This window comes from Cinclus cinclus, chromosome 9, assembly GCF_963662255.1.
Source record: "Cinclus cinclus chromosome 9, bCinCin1.1, whole genome shotgun sequence".
Lineage (NCBI taxonomy): Eukaryota > Metazoa > Chordata > Aves > Passeriformes > Cinclidae > Cinclus > Cinclus cinclus.
Window position 1 is genome coordinate 22,119,927 of NC_085054.1, and position 20,364 is coordinate 22,140,290.

Sequence of the window (20,364 nt, forward strand, 5' to 3'; positions counted from 1 at the left end):
ATGTTTCCAGGGGTTACCTTGGGAGCCTTCAGTGCTATGGTTTGAAACTAAAACTAAAGACCGCATTAAATTCTTTCCCCCTGGGGTGAGACACAGGAGGGGGAAGAACATTTGCATTCCTGCTGCTCCAGATTATTTGAAAGGATTGGCATGACTGGGATTATTGACTCCGTTATTTCTGTTTTCTAACATGAGAAAATGAAAATGTGAAGGGAAACAATCCATGTGTCTAAATCTAGAGCTTATCTTATTTAGTAACTTCCTCTTTTGAGTCTAACCAGTTATTTTAAGAAGCTACCAGTTCATTAGCAGCAGCTGAAAACCAGAACCTCCTGTTGATGTAAATCAGTCTGGGGCTGCACAGGCTCCATAACCAGCACTGCAGATGCCAAGGTCTTCATTAAAGGAAATGTGAAGCCGTGAAGCATGTGGGCAGTAGCACATACAGTAGTGAAGTCTGAAGCCCAGAGGATGTTAAACTCATGAGGAAATTCTTTCTTTTCAGTACCATTCGCACATTCAGCCTGACAACCGAAGCTCAGCTTTAGGAGAAACATCTTTTCCTGTGCCAGGAAGTAAATTTCAGATATGAGGGGCTTGCTTTTTATTTTTCCCCCTCTCTCGAAACCTGCTGTGCTGCCAGTGACTAAGGATAGCCAAGATTTTGGTTAATGGTTAACAGAGTAGTATAACCACACAGACTCTGACTTCCTTCTGCTGGGGCCAGGACCAAAAGCTGCTTTGCTTACTGGGGAAGAGGCAAGAGTGGAAAGCAGAGCAGTTCTAACCGTGAAGGGCTGGAGAACAGAGGCTTCACCCTGTGGAGAAAGGAGGAGGAAAATCCAAAAAGAGCAAGAGGTGTTTGCTGTAAAGTAAGGTAAGAGCTGAAAGACTTTTCCTGTTTAACTTACTGACTCAGAGGCTGCGGCTCACAAACCAACAAACCCCACAGGTGTGGCTGGTTGAGACACACTGGTTATACCTGACTGCTCGGACATGTGTGCCGTGGGGAGAGGGGCAAAGTGAGGAAGGATCTGTTTGCTGTGAACTTTAAAGTTGGAGAGGGCAGGAGAGCACCTCCTCCACCCCGGGACTGCTCATGGCAGGAGGGACACCCACTTCAGACTGTTCTCATCTTATTGACCACAGCCACGTCCCGGAGTTTGAGGTGGCTCTGTGGGTCAAGATCACCTTGGCCTTAATCTATGCCTGCATCTTTGTTGCTGGCCTCTTGGGCAACAGCATCACCATCAAAGTCACCAGGATCCTGCAGAGGAAAGGCTACCTGCAGAAGGAGGTCACTGACCACATGGTGAGCCTGGCCTGCTCCGACCTGCTGGTCATCCTGCTGGGCATGCCTGTGGAATTCTTCAGTGCCATCTGGAGCCCCTTTTCTACCCCCAATGGCAACGTTGCCTGCAAGCTCTACTACTTCCTCTTTGAAGCCTGCAGCTATGCCACGGTGCTGCACGTGGCCACGCTCAGCTTTGAGAGGTACGTGGCCATCTGCCACCCCTTCAAGTTCAAGGCTGTGTCCGGCCCCCGCACGGTGAAGCTGCTCATTGCCTTTGTCTGGGGCACATCTGTCTTAGTGGCTCTGCCCCTGCTCTTTGCCATGGGCACAGAATATCCCTTGGAGGTCATCGAGGGCTACCAAAGGATGAGTTCCTGTGTCAAACCTACTCCCAGGCACTACATTCCTGAGCTGAAGCACAACATGACCATCTGCACCAGCCTCTCCTCCAGGTGGTCTCTGTTTCAAGCCAGCATCTTCAGTGCCTTTGCTGTGTACATCGTCGTGCTGGGATCTGTCACCTTCATGTGCCACAGCATGATGAAAGCCCTGATGATCCACAAGGAAGGCACTGTGGCAGTGAAGGGGGGACAGCACCAGGAGCGGTACCTTAGGAAAAGTGAAAGTTCAGACAGCAAGAGCTCCAGGAGACAGATCACTTTATTCCTGGGTAAGAGCCATGTCCTACTCTGCCTCCCCTCCCTCCCCTACTCCCTCTCCACTTGGGAAGAAAGCCCAGAAACCTCCATTTTTTATCTCACCAAGCTCTCCCAAAGGATTTGAAAGTGATATGAAATGAGGCATAATTCTTTTGGTTGCGATGATACATTTCAAGAAGCCTGATGTTTCTGTATGTTTTCAATTCTTTTTGTCATTAGAACAGGTGGGAGGGAAAAAGAAGGAAAAATCCATTTACTGTCTGCTATTTTTGTTGGATTTTATTACGTGCCTACATGCAGCTATATGGGTAACAGGATGTTGCAGTTTGACTTTTGGGGTAGCAATAGGCAACAGTTGCCTGGATATAAAGCAGCTCTACTTGGATGTTTTCCCACTAAATTACAAATGCGAACGTATTTAGTCCGGCTGCTGATGGGAGGGAAGACTGTCTTGCAAGATATCAAGCTTGTCTCTCTGTGAAGGCATTTCCCTGTTAATTCAGGATGCTCCTTGGAGAGTTCTTAGCCCCAGCAGTTGTGGCTGTGTTGCATTTGAGCATTAAGGAAGCCGGACTGGAGAGCTGATTTGATCTCACAAATTGCGATTGCCCTCTTTGAATTTTTTTTTCCTCTGGTTTTATTTGAAGGCCTGTAACCCTGAAATTATGTTTGATTCTGATCTCTCTTGCTGCATTTGTCAGACAAAAAGCTAATCAAGCTGTCATTTCACCAGCTTGGAATCTTTCTGGGCAGTGATCCATGCAGTCTCCACATTTGTTGATAGTCTTATAGAGACCCTTAATCATGCCCTGGCTGCATTACTGTTTGTTCCTGTTTTGTTGGGTCGCTTATTAGGATGCTGGATATAACAAATGAAGCATCTAGAGCAGGAATGCACAGCAGACCCAGTATTTCTTGTTGGTTTTTCGTGCTCTGACTGATACAGCATAGAGGGACTTGAAATCTGTGGGTCTGTCCATTTCTGAAACTGTACGTCCACTAGATTTTATATTACTTTTTTCCCCACTCTTTTAATTAATTTTTTTTTCTGAGGATTCTCTGCTTCCTCATCTAGTCCTGCTTTTGCCATGGCCTGTGTCAGGCCATGAAGCTGCCATGAATTGTAGAATTCATCTCCTCTCAGAAGGTGTCCAGAGGCCCGATCTGTGGTTTATTAAAAGGGCTCTCTGTCCCTCACTCCAGTGACAGTTTGGATTTCTGGGTGGAGCTAAACTCACCTATTGCACAAAGCAGAAAAAGAGATCTGCTGTTGAAGTGCTGCTTGGGGAATCCTTAGATACGTGTGGATCTCCCTTCCCTTGTACGTTACCACAGCCACATTAAAGCCAAGTCTAAGTCCAGATCCTGGCTAGGTTGAGAGGGGAAGGTAAATTGCCCTGACTTTTGCTCCCCTTCTTGATTGTTCTTCCTGGTACTCTAGCATGAAACAGGCAGATGCAATGCTGCTTGCAAAAGTGCTGAGTAAATCAAAGCAACTGGTCAGCCCTTTATGACAAGGGAATTTCCCACCCAGTGTATCTGACACTTCCACAGTAGTCCCAGCTTTCTGGAGGAAGGAGATACTTGTGTGAATTCCCCAAAATTATTTCAGTGGCAAGACTCTTAATACAAGTCTTGCTAATTTATTCGGCTTCGGGAATAAATTAATAAACTGAGGAGGAAGAAACTCCAGCTTGCATTTCTGAGAACAATGCAAAGCAATTTAATTTGGAGATTTCATAAGAGTGATGCTTTAGGGCAGTTTTAACCCAGAAGAAATGAACATATAAATTGTTTACAAATTGCTGAATTTAAATATTGTGATTTAGAAGTCCTCTTTGTTTTTCATTTAACAGATGGGTCAAATTAAAACCAATACTTGCACATTCACAGCATATTTCACTTTTAATGTGAAATGTAAATGACAGTGTATAGCATCATGTCTTTGTATATCTAATAGCAATAAAAACCATTTAGCATTTTCTTCTGGTTGTTAAAAGTGATAAGTTCTATAAAACTGAGATTAAAATCATAAATCTGACTATGAGAAAAAGCTAAGTTGAGGATGACATGGGTAGGAACTAATGCTTTTTTAGTGTCATGTTATTGCATGACTCTCAAGAAAATCCATGGAAATTAATTGTAAATGTTGAAAGATTACTGCAGAAACCACTACAAAAACTGGGTAGCTGTAATATGTCTGAAAACACTGATGGCTCTTTTATGAAATGCAAACTTTTAACAGTATTTAAATCCTCCTAATATGCTTGACTCACCCTGACAGGAATCAGTTTATTCTTTATGGCTATCTTGATCTTGTCTTTCTCCTATGGCCATGAAGGCAGTGACCACCTAAATGGTCACAAGGTGCCACTGGGGTCCTGTTAGTGCTCCAACCCCTGAGCTGAGGCCCCTGCACTGCAGCAGAGAGCTCTCAAGAAAGGGCGAGTTTGGAGAATGTGCATTTTATTGTTATAAACAATATAAGTGGGTTGTAGCAAACAGAGAAAGGCCATGTGACGAAGGATTCCATAACAGAGAGCTCCAGCTAGTGCAGTAATGATAAATGTTACAAAAAGAGTGCTTCCATAGCTGGAAGCAAGTTAAGAATCTTTAGGAAGTGTTAACACTGGGAAAGGGAAGCAGTATGGGATGAGCCTCCACACATGCTGCTGGAGGGAAAGCACCACCAGCAGTGCCTGCTCACTGGCCACAGCTGCTCCTTCTTCATCTGGTCATTGTCCAGAAGCACATTTGTACAAAAACACCCGTGTGGTTTGTCATCACACTGGGTCTGACTCACCTGAACTTGCACTCTACAACAAAGTGAGTTCTGATGATCCCAGCTGAAAAAGGTGTCAGTTCTAAAGCTTCTGTGATGCTTCACTTGGCAGCCTCAGGGTGAGCTTCTGCTAAAAGACTTGATCATTTTGCATAAAGCAGCCTCAAGCCTACCACAACACAGATGTTGAAATAAGAGTCCATTTGTTCTGCTACATCCTCTTTCTTTGTGTTATACACTTCCAATTGGCCCTTTGGAGCAGTGCTCCTCTGTTTCCAGAGATCCACTGTGGGGCTGCCGGGCATGGTGGGTGTTTTCCACTGGCATCTGGGCAGCATTTTTCTGTCTCCTGTCCATGATGAAACATCCGTCCTTCCTGAGATGTTTCATCCAGAAGAGAGAAATATCAGACTAATCTGGCTGCTATGGAAGTGTTGGTGGAGGTGCATTAAAGCACTAATGTAGCTGCAGCAGTCTGCAGGAGCCAGAGCTGATGCTGGACCTGCCCAGCTGAAGGCCCTGTTGGTACCAGTCCAGCACCATCAGCTCCCCTGGGACATGTGAGGCAGGAAATTCCCACTGTTCTCTCTTTCCCACCTCTGCAGAACTGCAGCTTTTCTGCTTTGGGAGCATCTGATGTGGGATGAATTTTGCCTGGACAGCAAATATCCTGCAGCTCTTTTAATAAGCAGGCAAGGGAATTTGTAACAACCTACGGCAGTGCCTCCATCCAAGAAAGTCAGTGTAGTGGTGGTTTTAAAATATTTTTATGTGTGCTTAAGTGTGTCAAATACACTGAGTACCAACCTGAAGGCAGTGGCAGTGGTGCTTTCCTGTGATGTGGTATGGTACAGACAGCTTCAGGTGTGCTCTGCTTTGCAGGGCAGGAGTAGCCAGAGGTTTTACTGAGGCTCTGGTGAGTGCCATGGAATGAATGAGAGTCCCCATCTCTAAGTAAGAAAAAACCAAAACAACAACAAAGAAAATGGTCGGAAGCAAAGGTCTGGAAAAGCTAAGCAGGAAGAAGTCAGACATGACCAAGTCCATGCCCCTTTTTTGGTGGCTGTTGTTAAAACAATGCCAGGCTGTTCAACAGCACCAAAGCCTCTGTGAACACCATGAACATCTGTATCAAGCCATAAGCTGAATCTAGATAAAACCTTGACTCAGAACTTGAAAGGATCTCTTAGAACTTAAGATAGAGCACCATTTTATTCCCATATACTGCTGCTGGCAGCTCCATGCTCTGCTCAGACTAAAGGTATTGTAGAAATAACCTCTCCAAAGATAATCAAAAAGTGTATTTTTTAAGCCACTTGGCAAATTTCAGGAGGCAAATTACTTCAGAGTACTTCAAGTAGTTGTGAAAAATGTGTGGTTTTCATCTAGATATGACTCAGGCATAGTGTAATTTGACAATAGTTGGACTACTGTTACAGGAAAATTAGATGCTTCTTCACAGGCTGGAATTTGGCTGGGTTTCTCCCTACTGAAAAAGGTAAATTTTAGGGACAGAACAAAAATGAAAAGAATAAACTAATTTATGAAATTCCACAACACAGTTCCAGCCCATGTTGTTTAAACTCAGCTTTACTGACTCCTCTTGGTTCACTTCTTTAATCATTACACCAAGCTGCCTTTCTTCAGGCTCTTTGCTGCAGACATGTCTGAAGATGAGCACAGTGTAGGCTGGATGTGATTTTAACCTCTGTGTTTGGTGTGGTAATTCCATCCATATATTTCACTGAGCAGGGCTTTGAGTTCCACAAGACAAGAAGGAGGAGGCTGAGTGCCCTGAAATGGGTGGCAGGGGCTGAAGGGAGCACCAAACACTTACAACAACAGACCAGGGCCTGTCCACTCAGCTCTATGGGGCACCCACCCTCTGTAACTAGTAAATCTTTTCTTTTAGGTCCTGCTTCTTGGAAAAGTGATAAAAGCAAATTATTTTCCTGCTGGTGTTAGGTAAAATTTGTCTTCCTCTTCTCTGCAAAAGCATTAACCCAGTGTCAGCAGCAAAACCAATCAGCGCTGTTGAGTGCTGGTAGCACAAAACTGAAGCTCAGCTATTCAACAGGTGACAATGGAAAGGCTGCATTGAGGCATGATGGCTTCTCAGGGCAATTGTGTACAAATAATCTCGTCTGAGGAGTGGGGGAACTTCTGTCAGTTAAAAAAAAAAACCTCCCACAATAAAATAGACTCAGGCAAACTTCCAAAACCCAGATATCTGTATGTTCAGGTTTCCCACACAGCAATTTAAAAAGGAACATAGGGAGAGCCCAGCATAATTTTCCTCCCTATTGTACAAAAAGCAATCTATCTACTCCTGTTTCTAGCTGGACTCATGTAATAGAAGATTGTACTTTCAGCATAAGTGGACAGTCTTCTTTTCCTCCTACACTGAGGGATGGCAAAACAGCACCAGGAGAAATAAAATCGAAGAATAGGGACTAATTGAGGCCAGCACCCCCAAGGTACTTAAGATTTTTGTAGTTTTAATGGAAAAATCAATGTGTGATTACACTTTGCATTAGAGTACTTAAAAATTGCTTCAGCATGAAAAGTCTGCAGCTTTGAAAACAACATCACCCCGCAAATACTGTAGTCAGAGAACCAGATTCACCACTAATGTAATTTACATAATTGCCATATATGCTGCCTTGGCAGATAGGGTCTCTGGGGACACCTGAGTGGTGTTTTTCCATGAGAGGCCCATGAGGACAATGAGTGCTTTAATGGTTCTCCCTTAAAGCTGTGGCCAAGCTTCTGTCTTTCACCTGATGCCTACCAGGAAGCTGGGACTTCAGCTGGTCCGTAGGGACTTACAGGTTTTGATTTTTTATGCTTCAGCATCTGTGCTGCCTGGAGAGTAAGTGCACAGCTAGGATTCCTGAAGCACTTCTGCCCTGTACTTAGAGCTGCCCAGAGTCTGTAAGCCTCATTAAGGACCATTACCTGTGTTGGCCTTAAACTTAATATTATTAATGCCTCTTTTCTTCTCTCTTACAAGCTGTAGTTAATAAACCTAGTGGCCCTTGGTTCTTCTGGCGCTCCTAGGTAAATGCTAAGAGAAGGAATTAGGCAAGTGCAGGCAATATCCCTCACTGTGGCAAAGTGAGCCAAGAAACAGGCAGGGGCTTGCTGCCTTTGGAATTGAGGACAGGCTGTTTCACCCAGCTTCAGAAAAATACACTCTGTATCATGGCAAACCCTCCTCAATACATGTTTTCTTACAAGCAGAAGCCTTGGAAAATATCTTTTTCTTCAGAGTGGATAAGAAAGCAGGAAGATTTATCTGTCTCAAAGTGGAGAAACACAGATATTACTACAGGTATGAAATGGATTGAGGGATATGGACCTCAGACAAATACGGCAGCCCTGCCTTAGGGAACCCTGTCCCATCAATTTTGGTCTACTGCCCTTATTCTTTGGTCAAGAGATTCCCAGTTTCTCTCTGTTTTCTTGCTCTCTCTTCTGAACAAGATGCCATCTCAAATTTAGATTGCTTTTGCAACTCCCCAGTTTCAGTAGGTAGGAGTCATTTGTGGGAAGTTCACAGATAATTTATTGGAATCTTCACCTGTGAAGGCTAAATGCATTATCTAATCCTCTGTTGTTTCATATTCAAATTATACTGCATTTCCTGTAATTAAATCTTTTGTTTTCCTATCTGATGCTGGTGGCATTATCTTTAACAGTGCTTGCAAGCCTGTGAATTTTAATGGAGAATCAAAGTAATTATTAGTTACTCCCATCTGGAGTACTAATTAGGGACACTATATAGTATATACAAAAAAGAAAAAAAAAAGTCTGGTGCAACAGTAGAAACGTTCAGGCTCCCAGGGAGTAAATTTTTTCACCATGCAGCCATACCTATCACTCATCAAAAGATCCACCTCTGACATAAGCCCAGCCCCAGCCCCTGTTGAGTCTAGCAGGTGTTTTTCCTCACATGGGGCACCACATATTTGTGTCTAATCTTTTTTATTCTGTTTTCAGTTAGAGTTGGGTATGAACGTACAAGAGATAGATTTTTCATGGTTGGATTTGGTTGTTTTTTAATTCTTATCTATAGTACAGTGAGTTCTTCAGCACTTCTAGCTAACAAGCTACAAGTCAGAAAATGTTGGTGGATCTTGCTAGTTACAAGGTCTTTTAAGGCCTAATTATCCAATTAAAAACTAACATCTATATTATTTATACTTTTGACCCAATGACTAAACACTTGTGACCTGCACTGTGACACTTTCCATCCAATTAAAAAAGTACTTCCTAAAACTAAGAAGAAGGAACAAGAAGGAAGAAAAAGGCAGTACCCCAGAACCACCATCTTGTCCCATACCTATTACTATATTCTATAACCCCAAATTCCGAAGCCTTCACCATGTGATATTATACACTTCTATTCAGCTACACACCAGTGGTTCTAACTCCATCACTCAAATTTGGACACCTTGTCCAAGGCCTCAAATCAAAAGCAGTGTTCTTTTGAGTGTCAGTGTCAGAAAGCACAGAAAGTTCAAAATGCCCAGGCTTCAGGGTTCCAACAGATTGTGACTTATAAGGAAAGGTGAAACTGAGAGAGAGGTCTGGTACTGTGATGAGCTACGTTTTCCATGATTCCTCTTAGGCTGTGTAAGCTTCTCATTGTTACATTAATTCCCTCCTAAAAGTGTCCAGCATATTTTGTTCTTATAAATTTCCAGAATAAGGAATTTAAGCTGAAATGGAGGTATGAGGTTAGAGCTGGGGATCTGTCAGCAGGTGTATGTTGTTACAGAAGCATACAGAGAGAGTTCTGTGAGCACTCAGAAAGCACTTGACAACCACCTGCAAACAGGGGCACATGTGTAACAATTAGGAGGAGACTAAACTTTAATCATCACTATAAAAACAACAGAGGTGCATTAGAGAAAATGACATTTCTTAGCCATCCTTCCCTCCTCAGTGTAAGTGGCTTTCTTTTCCTATGTTTGATTGGGTAGCATCTGCTCCAATATCTAGCTGAACCTTGCAAAAGAGCTCAGCATCTTTCAGAGGGTAGTGTAAATATTTTGTCCCTGGTCATGCAGCATTTCTGCAAATCCACCTTGATTTGCTCTTCCGTGTATTACTGCCAGCTTGCTTTTTGTTCAGTGTAATGATTGTCTTACACAGCTAAATGAGCAGCCACCTTAAGCCCAGACTTTTTTCATGGTGTGTCTGGTCTGGTGCTGCTGAAGGTGATTTTGATTTGAAGAAATATTAGAAGACTTTCTTGATTGCTCCTTCATAACCAAATCCCTGGAATTCAGTATATAGTATACCTTCTATTAGCTTGCTGTAATTGCAATTATTACAGTCCTTTTACCATAAAGCACAAAATTAAATTGTGAAACTTGCTGTTGTGGGTGCCAGATGTAAAATTGAGCTCCTAAAGAGGTCAAATGTAACCTTGAAGGGCAGTGCTGTCAAGAACAAGATATAATCACCACTCTAGAAAGTCCTGATACTGATGGCTGCCAAGACCTTGGTGTGAATAGAAAAGGAGAATTCCTTGTTCCTTCTCCAGCAGACCTCTATGTGGGATCATCATAGAGAAAAATTAGTGGGCAGATGAGTCCTTGGTCTGTCCCAGAATGTCTGCTTTTAATATGAAACTTTATATGCAAAACCAGGCATGTAATCTGTCTGCCTTCAGCCAGGAACAGGAGCATGAACTTTCTAAGACGGTCGAATAAAGATTTTGAGTAGACAAGAGAAGAAAAAGGATTGAAATGCTCTCCCTCCAATTTTGGTTATTTTTCCCTACACCCTTCTACCCCTAAAATGCAACCTTTTCAAGAAAAAAAAGAGTTTTCATATCTGTGTGTTTCTTACCTCTGTTGTGTGTACATCAAAATATATCTTGTTTGATAAGCTCTAGTACTTTCTCATGTTATAATTACTGTGGCTTTCTCCAGCTGTCTCTCTCTCCAATAAAGACAACTTTTGAGCTCCCTGAGTTTGAAATTAAAGCTGACATTTGTCCCATAAAAGCACTGAGAAGGAAGGTCCTCACCAGCTGAATTTTTTAATAATGCTTGAAGATATCTATAGAAGAGAGTTCTTAGATGTGCTAAGACTGAACCAAAAATCAGAATAAAACTTTTAAGGTAGCTAAAGATTGCAGTTCATCAGCAACAGAGCACACAGATATTCAAACAGCCTTTCCTGTGAACACAACTTTTAACATGCCAGGTTTTAACCATTAGATAAGAACCAGCATTGTGTGGTGAAAGTCAAGAAGAAGTCAAAAGCAAGCGTGCTGGTGCTTGCCCTTGTCCTTCAGACAGTGAAATTGCTAAAAGCCTTCTGGCTTTCTGTCACAGGTTTACTCAACAGAAAGAAATGCCTGTCTAAAATGGGTGAAATGGGTTGTGTCACAGGTGTTCAAAAGATGGTGTTTAAGATACCTGAGCCTTAGTGCTAGTAATGGTGACATCAGCTTCTGCCAAAGGGTGTAAAAACATGTATTGGCATTCTCAGACATATACAAACTTCTGAAATCTTGGATGATGATTCTAGAGGAGTAACTTAGCTACTGAAGTTTAATGGTTTAGAATATATTTGTTTTTAAACATGAACTTTTGAAGAAATGCAATGTGTGACTACCTGTACTGAGGTTGGAGGAAAAAAGCTACTAGGGTGGTAGAGAATGGGGAGACGGATCTTTAACAGAAGCTAAAAAGTGGTTGCATTGTTTAATGTAGCAAACAGAAGAATACAGCTGGCTTTGAGTTGTAAGTACAGTGGGGCAGAGTGCCAAGGAAAGAGGAAGATCTGGTTTGAAAACCTTGCAAAAGGGATTCAGAAACAGAGTGACTTGGGGCACAACCAGTCTGATCTCACTGTGCAGCGAGTTAAGGCTCGCACTCTTGTGGTGCGTGTTCAGACACTGCCCAAGGAGCCCAGCCAGCTTAAGTCAGGTTATGTCAAGCAGTCTGCAATTGCCTAGAGTTGCAAAGCAAGAATGTTCCCTCCAGCCTGCACACCTTCCTCTTCAGCTTAGGGATGTGAGTCTGAAAGTTGTACTACCCTTGATTAAGTCCAAATTTAAAGAGCTTTAAATCCATGCTGACTATAGATTTGCTATTAAAAAAAACAAACCAAACCAAACCAAAACAAAAAAAAAAACCGCAATGAAAAAAGCAGCAATACAAGTGCAAAACCAGAAAGTTCTGAAACTGCTGGTCTGGTGGGCACAAAGGGCCATCACCTCTCAGCTGGAGCAGTGTCTGTGCCTGTGGAGGTTTGTGACTGTATCCCTCTTCTTGCCTTTAGTGCTTCCCTTCTTCCCTTTTGTAGAAAATTTTTCCTACCTGGTGTACTTGAAGGCAGCCTTGGGAAATCATTGTTAAAAGTTAATGTATGGAGACTGAAGCTTTCCATTGGCTTGATTCCCTTTCCTTTTCCTGTCTCCTGCTCATGTACACGTCTACTGAATTCTAAAAAGCTTTTTGATAGAAACTCAGAATTCAAACATCCCCTTTCTATTTGTCTCCTGGTCTGAGCCAAGATTTGAATGCATTCTTTTCTATTACTAAGAACATATTGACAATTTAGGAAACATTGTCCTACAGTGCAAACACTCTGATATTACAAAATACTGCCATGTTCTCTGCATTGATCTAAATGAGAGCATTGGCACAAGAACTAATAGGTCTACAGGGGCCATGAATGAGTACAGACAGAAATGAGAAAATATCTAATCATGAGAAGGACATGTTCAGGGACAGTTTTCCAAGTGGAGAGTGGGACCGAACTCATTCAGTTTCTGGGGTACAGAATGTGATGATTTGTCCAAGTCTGTGGTGTGGCTCCCTGTGCCACAGGAGTGGAGACATGTCTCTGGCCATAAAGCCAAGGACTGTTGATTTGGAACGAAAAGGCTCAAATGAAAAAGCCACATTTGGTGCTCCTTGGTGCGGCCTATGTGACTCTGTATCCTCTTTTGGGAGACTGCTGAACTTGCAAGGTCCAGCAAGCCTGGGCAAGCTGAACATTTTCAGATGCATTTCAAATACCTTTTCCCAAAAGGAAACTTAGAAAAGGGTGGCCTGGCACCACACAGGTCCCCCTTGGTGCACATCCAGATCTCTGCCTGTAGGTGAAGGAGCCATTTCCTGCATGTTTTGGTCTCTGAATCAAGGGTAAGATATCCCCGTGTGCTGCTCCTCTTGCTGCCTAGATGCACTGTGCCCTGGTGCCCTGCTCCAAGCCCGTGTGGCTGTCAGCCTCCCTGTGCCTGATGACTCCTGTTCAAACCCTGCCTCTCAGCCCCTATCTCCAAGAGACAATTGCTTTAACCTTATCAAATGGAGGTGAAATTTAAAATTACTTAATGTTTATTTGCTGACAGGCAGGAATGTCCTCTAAATTGACTGTCACAGCTGGAACACAATGCTGTAGGACAAACTCATAACCTCTTTCTGGCCTTCAAGGAAACAATGTTAAGTTTGGGAAGTGGGGATATAATTTTGGCCCCCATGGATAGGTATGGATAAAATTCTCATTTTGAAGTTTTATACAATGAAGCTATATTTGGTATTTGCATAATTCAAATAGATGAAATCCTCAAACAGGCACAGAAGACTTGATTTCATTAACTTGGGATGCAGCCATCCCCATCTTTCATGCAAATGGAAAATACCTTTCCTGTAAGTATGCTTTAAAGATTCATTTCTTTCTCTAATCGAGTGGTGAAATCCTACCCACAGGAACAAGAATTGATTTCTTTTCCCTTCAGACTCAATATCATAGACCTTATTTGGGCTAAGTTCTGTCATGGAATGTAAGGTTAACCCCTCTGTGTGCTGCCAGTCAGCTCCATGTGTTCCTGTTTGCTGCTCCAACATGCTGAAAATGCCCGTGGTGCAGTTGTCCTGCAGATGTAGCCATCAGCTCAGGGAAACTCTGCCTCTTGTCAGCAAGGATCTATTTCCACTGGATCCCTGACCTTGAGAGCTCGCTTTTAAATTTCCTCCTGAGCCTTGAAGGCTGTAATTGATTACAGTTGTTTTGGTTTTAGTCTTTAACAATCAAGGTGAAGAATTGCTCCCGGATTTGTGAAGATGTCAGGGGGAAGGCAGCTTGCCCACACTGCATGGACAGTGTCAAGGAGCCAGAGTGGGCTCCTACAAGCCTTCCATGAAACACTGGTGTTTCTGGCTGGGAATGGAAATCAGACAGGAACGCTCTGCTCTTGGAGCTGGCACTTGTGCCACGGGTCTCTTGGGGTAAGAGACAGCTCCACTGCATTAATTCAATTTAATAGGCATCAGTGAAAAGTAAAGGTATTTGATGTTGGTCCAAGCAGTCTGAGGGAATAGTCCTTCCCATTATGTAGTCTGAGCCCTGGCTGGAACTCCTGTCCATGACAGTGCTTAGGTGAATCTCCTTCTCTCCTTACTACTGAATTGCCTGTATATCTTCGTATGCTATTTTCTGGTTCACCTGCTTGGTAATAAAGCTCTGCATTTTATTTTCTGTCTTTCAGGTATGTCACTTTTCACTTGAATTGTCTTATATTACTTGGAACTGATAGCCTGACCCCTTGGCCACTGCGCTTCATCAAAAGCAGGATGCTCTGCTACATCCTGATGAAGAGCTGCTTTAAAAATAACCAAAAAGCCCCCAAAACCAAACCAAATGAAACCAAAAGAACCAACCAAAACAGAGCACCCCTTCGCCCCCCAAATTAAGAACCACAAAGATAAGAGGAAAATATGTATTTTTCTATGATGTCTCATGATGCTTCATTTTCTCATTCTCTTTGCCTTAGAACGCAAAGCAATCATTGGGGATGGGGGGGGGGGTTCTCACTCTGAAAGTGAATTTATTGTGTGCTCCTTGCCTCTCCTGCCCACCAACCTGCCCTGCAGAAGAAAGCAGTTGGTCAGCTGCCTTGAATGGCTCCAGAGAAGCCAAGATGACCTGGGTTTTCCTCTTGTATTGAAGGAATATTTTACTCTCTGATTGCACTGATTAAAACCCTCCCTTAAGTGTATACATGTTGTGGTATCTGACCTTGGCATGCAAGGCTCAGTACCTGGAGTCAGCATAAAGGAAGCAGCCAGCTGAGAGAAACACCATCTCTGCTTCCCTCAGGGCTCATGTGGCCACAAAATGTGACTTTTTGACACCAGGGAGGGCTGAAATAGCTTGTGTTTATAGACACCCACAGATGTGTGGATATAAATATATTTACTGGCTGATTAGGAGTAGCCATTCTCACCAATTCACTTGCCATGGCTCAGGGCCTGTTGCTCTCACTGAGCAGCAGGGTGGGGTTTTGGCTTGTTTGCTTGAATCTTTAAGGCACGTTTTGGGAAAAGACCTGTCCAGCAAAAGCCCCAAGAGCCTGGAGAGTGAGGTAAACACCACCCTTGTCAGTGTTCACTGGAGATCTTCACACTGAATTCAGTAGGGCTAAAAGCATTTCAGACTTTGGGTGACAAGAATCTTGCTGACTGAACTCTACTGAACTCTTTTTTGAGGTCATTTCAAGTCAGGAATAATTGCCATCTTTAGATCACAATTTTCAAATTCTTTATCCCTTGAAGCAGCACTGAGAAAGCCAAGTGTCCCTAGGGTTCAAATCTTCTTTATTTAATTTTCCTAATATTTTATTGTATTGATGGTTCTGATCATTTCTGCTCAATGTAGTTTTGAGGAGAAAATTCTGAGGCATGAAAAAATCTGTTTAAAGTGAAACATCCTCTTTTTTGATCCAAGGACTGATGTTTTATGGGAGGAATAGAAACAAAAGTCTCATGATAACCCCTCAGCTTTCCTAAAATAGAAAACCTGCCTAGTTAATGAATATAAATGAATGTACATTCAGCTTACTTTTTTTTTTTTTTGAGGTTACTAAAGCTGATTAGCATTTGGGTGCCACAATTTATTTAAAGCAGTTGAGCAATTATTCTGCTTTCTATCCTATGAACATGCAACTTATTTATTACTAAAAGTTTGGGGGCTTTTTAAGTGTATCCTTGAAATAACATTGGGGACATATCTTTGTCATAATCTGAGTTTTAGAATAAGTATTTTACAATAAGTAATTTTTGGTATACAGGCAAAGAAGAAAAATTGGTCAATGCTATAGATATTCAATAAACTCTGATGCATTGTCTTACAGGAATGGACCTAAAATCCTTAGGCATGAAATAATGTATTGACAATTTGTGTTTACACAAGTAGAATTCAATATTCAGCATAATTAAATTAGAAATTGATAGCTTGAGCAAAACAAAACAGTTTTTCATATAAAATTTAACATGGGTGAAGCTCCTTTGCCTCACTGTGACAGCAGGTGGATCAGGGTGCTTTGGCTGACAGTTATTTTCCAGCAGATCATCATAAAGTGACTTGGATGCATTAGCCTTACCCGTTAAGTTGGACTAATGAGAATTTATTCTCCACCTGCCTGTAGAGGCTGTGTGGTTAGAAATACCAAGAAGGTTAAGTTGCTCTCTCTAGGTCCATCCTTGCAAAAATTGCATCTTCTTTTCTCTGTAACCACCCGTCCTCAGGGTGTAGAAAAGCAGGCAGAAAAGTGAACTGGCTCTGGCTGCAGTCAGAGGTGTCCAGGAGCTGTGAGGGTGTGGAGATTTTTCAGGCTTGTTCCTTGTTGTCTCTTCTTTAAACTTTAATAAGCTGGCCGTTGGACAGAAATACCTTTAACTTGGTTAAAAGTTATTCACGATGTTTCCATAATTTAAGGTATAGTTGGAGTCTCCTTTGGGCTGGGAGCACTTTAATTCCTCATGCTTGGTAGTTGTCCCTAAAGGTGTGTAAAACTGTGTGAAGGAAAAGAAAGGATGAGATTCTTAAACACAGTATTATTATTTTAGATGTAGTAGCACTATTTTAGATTAAAAATCACTTCAGTCTGAAAATTCTATTTTGGGATTAGTGACTAAATCATAGACACCTCTAGCCAATACAAATTAAATGTATCAGACCAGAGTTTCAGTATTAGGTCTGCCTTCCCACAGGAACACATACATGCTCTCATTAGTATTTGCAAGTTCTGTGTAGGTACCCATGAAGGAACATACACCACTTAAAAGCTGGGGGAAAATAGAAAAGAATCTGCTCTGAAGTTTCCCTGCTAAAGCACTTGAACCTCATCTAAGGACTATTATGGGACAGAAGAAAAATTCTACAGCTGGTGAACTTTATGGCAAAGTTGCATTTCATCCTCAAACCAGTTGTAAAAAGACAAGCTAAAATAAATCTTCTACATTTTGCAGATGTGCAGACAATTCATGAATAAATTTTAAATCTGCAAGCAACCTCTTATGCCATAATAACATGCTAAAAAAGATTCTAAGCACCTGTGTGCTACTCAGAACCACCAGCTTCTGAGAACAATGACATCAGGCAGCCTCTCCTGACTTAGCAGAAGTGGTACTGAGTTATATAAGTGTGTGTACTTCAGTGATGTAACTGATAGTTTATTTATCACAAAACAGTGTTTTGGAGCCCAATCTGAGACCAGGGGCCTGCTGTCTATGCACAGTACGGACAAGAACAAATAATTTCTCTGTCAAAATCTATCAACAAAATCTACATAGAGCCGGAAAGAATGGTGAGAAGGAAATTTGACATAAAAAGTTGATCTCCCCTAACGTTCATTAACAGAGCAGTTAGATTTTAAGTGCATGTACCAAATACTTTGGAACTAGATAAGAAATGTTTATTCACAGTAGAAAAGTGACCCTGCTGCTTCTGAGAACCAGAGGCTTCACCATGACAACTGTGTAGTAAGTTTTAGGCAACTCATTTTTGAATTTCCTGAAAATGCACATGGAAAGAAGAACCTTCATTGTAAAAACAATTATTTATCTTTGAGGAGCTCATGATTACCAGGAGATCCAACATATGTTGCATTTTTTAGGATGTTGATGATGGGTTACTGGATGAAAATGAGCTGCAGTAAGCTGTCAAAGGCAGATGGATTTGAGTAGCAAGAAATGCTTCTAGAAGATATTCATTGTCAGCCACCTCTGATGATGGTGTTGGAAGACAAAGAGGATTATTTGCACCAGCTTGTAGCTGCTCAGAGGAAAAATAACTTCTGTGTATTTGCAGATTAGACTAGACAAAGGCTTTGCTTCTCTGAAGAAAACTCCTTAAGATAACTTGCACTGAGGCTCTGAAGTGCAGCCTGTTTGTATTTTTCCCTTGGCAGTGTAGCAAAACCTCATCTCTCCCTGATCTGCATTTGAAGAGTCTTAATTTTTATCTCTTTTAGATATGGGACTTTTTTTCTTTGATCACTTCCTCTCTTTCACTGGAGCATGGAGCTGTTGGAAGGCTTTTTTTTTTTTTTTTTTTTTTCCCCCCATCTTGAGCCTGAGCAATAATCCAACTATTTGCTTTAGAGAGTCTCCCTGGTTTGTCATTGATGGGCAGTTGCATTTCCAAATGGACTGACTGCAGCTCTCCTGGGTGAGTCTGTTTTGTCTGATTGTATCTTGGAGTAACACAGGGACAGCCTGCAGCTTTGTTTGTTCATAGAACTGTACATTCAGACACTGGTGTGCATTGAAGACAGTAAACCTGCCATGGCACGTGGAGTGTAGGTCTTATGGAATCATAGAATATCCTGAGTTGGATAACTTCTAATATGCAATTCCACATGCAAAGGAATTGCTTGGACCATGATGAAATTAAGAGAGCGAAGAAACCACACAGTTTAATTCAGACACACATCACTCACTCCACAAGAGCACCACTTCTGTGAGTGATGTGTCACTTTAGTGCCTGTTCCACAGACATCTTGGATTTATGAAAAGACCATCATCTGATGCTAGCAGTGCAGGTTTTCTGAACCCATGATACCCCTATGTGAAGAAATTAAGCTGAAATCTCTCCTTCCTTTCCCCTCCTTTCTCTGTCTCCCACCAATATCCCAGCTCTAGGTCAATAAGCAGTGAACAAATGTGACATCTCTAAATGGGATAAATTCACACAGCTTACTCATAGCACTTGATTTGAGTCCAAAAATTAGTAATTAAACAATTTCTGTAGACTGGTCTTCCTCTTTGCTCTACCTGCAATCTCCTTTTCCCCAGCTGGCTGAACAGCAGTGTGGGGGGGATGTATCTACAAATAATACAGGAAATTTCTTTGAAATCTTCCTTGCCTTTAATTTAATATTTTATTTGTGGAAAATGTGATTATATAGACTGTGATTTCATAGACTCATGGAATGTTTTGGGTTGTAATGGATCTTAAAGACAATCTCTTTTTAACTGCCTTCTATGGGCAGGGACACCCAGCACTAGACCAGGTTACAAAGAAAGCCAAAATCCTTTGATTTTTCTGTGTCTCTCTGGAGTCACTCCAAGAACTCCACATCCTTCTGATGCTGGGGCTCCAGAGTTACAGGTGGGGTCTCATGGGAGTGGAGTAAAGGGGCAGGATCACCCCCCTTGCCCTGCTGATCATGTGTGATGCAGCCTGGGATGTAGTTTGGGCTTTCTGGGCTGCAAGTGCTCATTTCTGGGTAATTTTGTGCCTCTCATCAGCCAATTGACAACCAACTCAATTTGACAGAGGTTGTTTTCCCCTTGGATGCTCGTAAGACCAAAAGTGATTGCCAAGTGTCCACCACTTTATGCTTCAAAGACAACATCCTCTTTGTAGCTTATAAAATGCTATAAGCCAGGAATGTATTATGTGCATAAAATCTATGGCTCTCTTACATCCCAGCCATAACAGGGTTTTTCATGGCTCATGCTCTTCCTCCAGCAGGCAGGACAGCTGAAAACAGCCCCAAGTCTGTTGACCAGAGGTGTGTGCACAGTGTGATTAAGGAAGGACTAATATTGTTAGCACTCTGGTTTTGGAGCCCAGCCTAAGACGAATTTTTAATTCTCTGGTTAGAGAAAGAGGTGCCAGCTTCATCAAGCTGTATTACTTCTAAAGGGTTACAGATGAAGATAATCTGAAACACAGTAAGTATTATTAACAGAAAGCACTGGACAGGAGATTTTCTTTATGGGAAATTGCCCATCCACAGCACAGTAAAGATTTTATTTCTTTCATAAGTCAGGATTCTGAGTTCAACTAAAGCTTTTACAACTTCAAAATTTTATCCTGCTGTCCAGCTGCCTGTTTCTTTTGGAGAACCAGTGAAGATTTTTCTTTTTAAAACTCTTCTTCCATGCCTCAGCACCACACACCAAAGTGTGTGCATATATTTTGCTTACAATACAGCCAGGCTTATTTATTATTTGACTTGCTTGCAATTAGGGTTCTAAAATGATTGCTACTTTTAGCCCTTCACAGTTATGGAGCAAACAGCAGTTTTCTCACTGCTCAGTAGTAGCAAACTCTTTTCCTCTTTCTTCCCCAAAATCAAAAGTAAATAGGATTTAATTTCATCCCCCCCACCCCTACCTTAAGTTGTTCTGTCCCAATGGCACCATCACTAGGATTATATTTAACAAGTTTAGTTCTTTACACCCTATGAAATAAACATGTTTACTAGCAATAACTTTGCTAAATTCTTAGCCCTTACACTCAGGGACTCTGCCCTCAGTTTCTCTGTGCTTTTCCTATAGAAAAATTGGATGAGAACTTCAAATGGT

At 42.0% G+C, this 20,364-nt stretch overlaps 1 protein-coding gene across 1 annotated transcript in view; it reads left to right on the top strand.

Annotated features, from left to right (window-relative positions):
* The first annotated feature begins 1,099 nt into the window (after positions 1-1,099).
* GPR39 (G protein-coupled receptor 39) overlaps positions 1,100-20,364 on the top strand; it is a 72,874-nt gene continuing 53,609 nt past the window's right edge. Inside the window, exon 1 of the mRNA XM_062498339.1 lies at positions 1,100-1,964. Coding sequence (XP_062354323.1) covers positions 1,100-1,964 — 865 coding nt within the window. The remainder of the gene's footprint in view (positions 1,965-20,364) is intronic.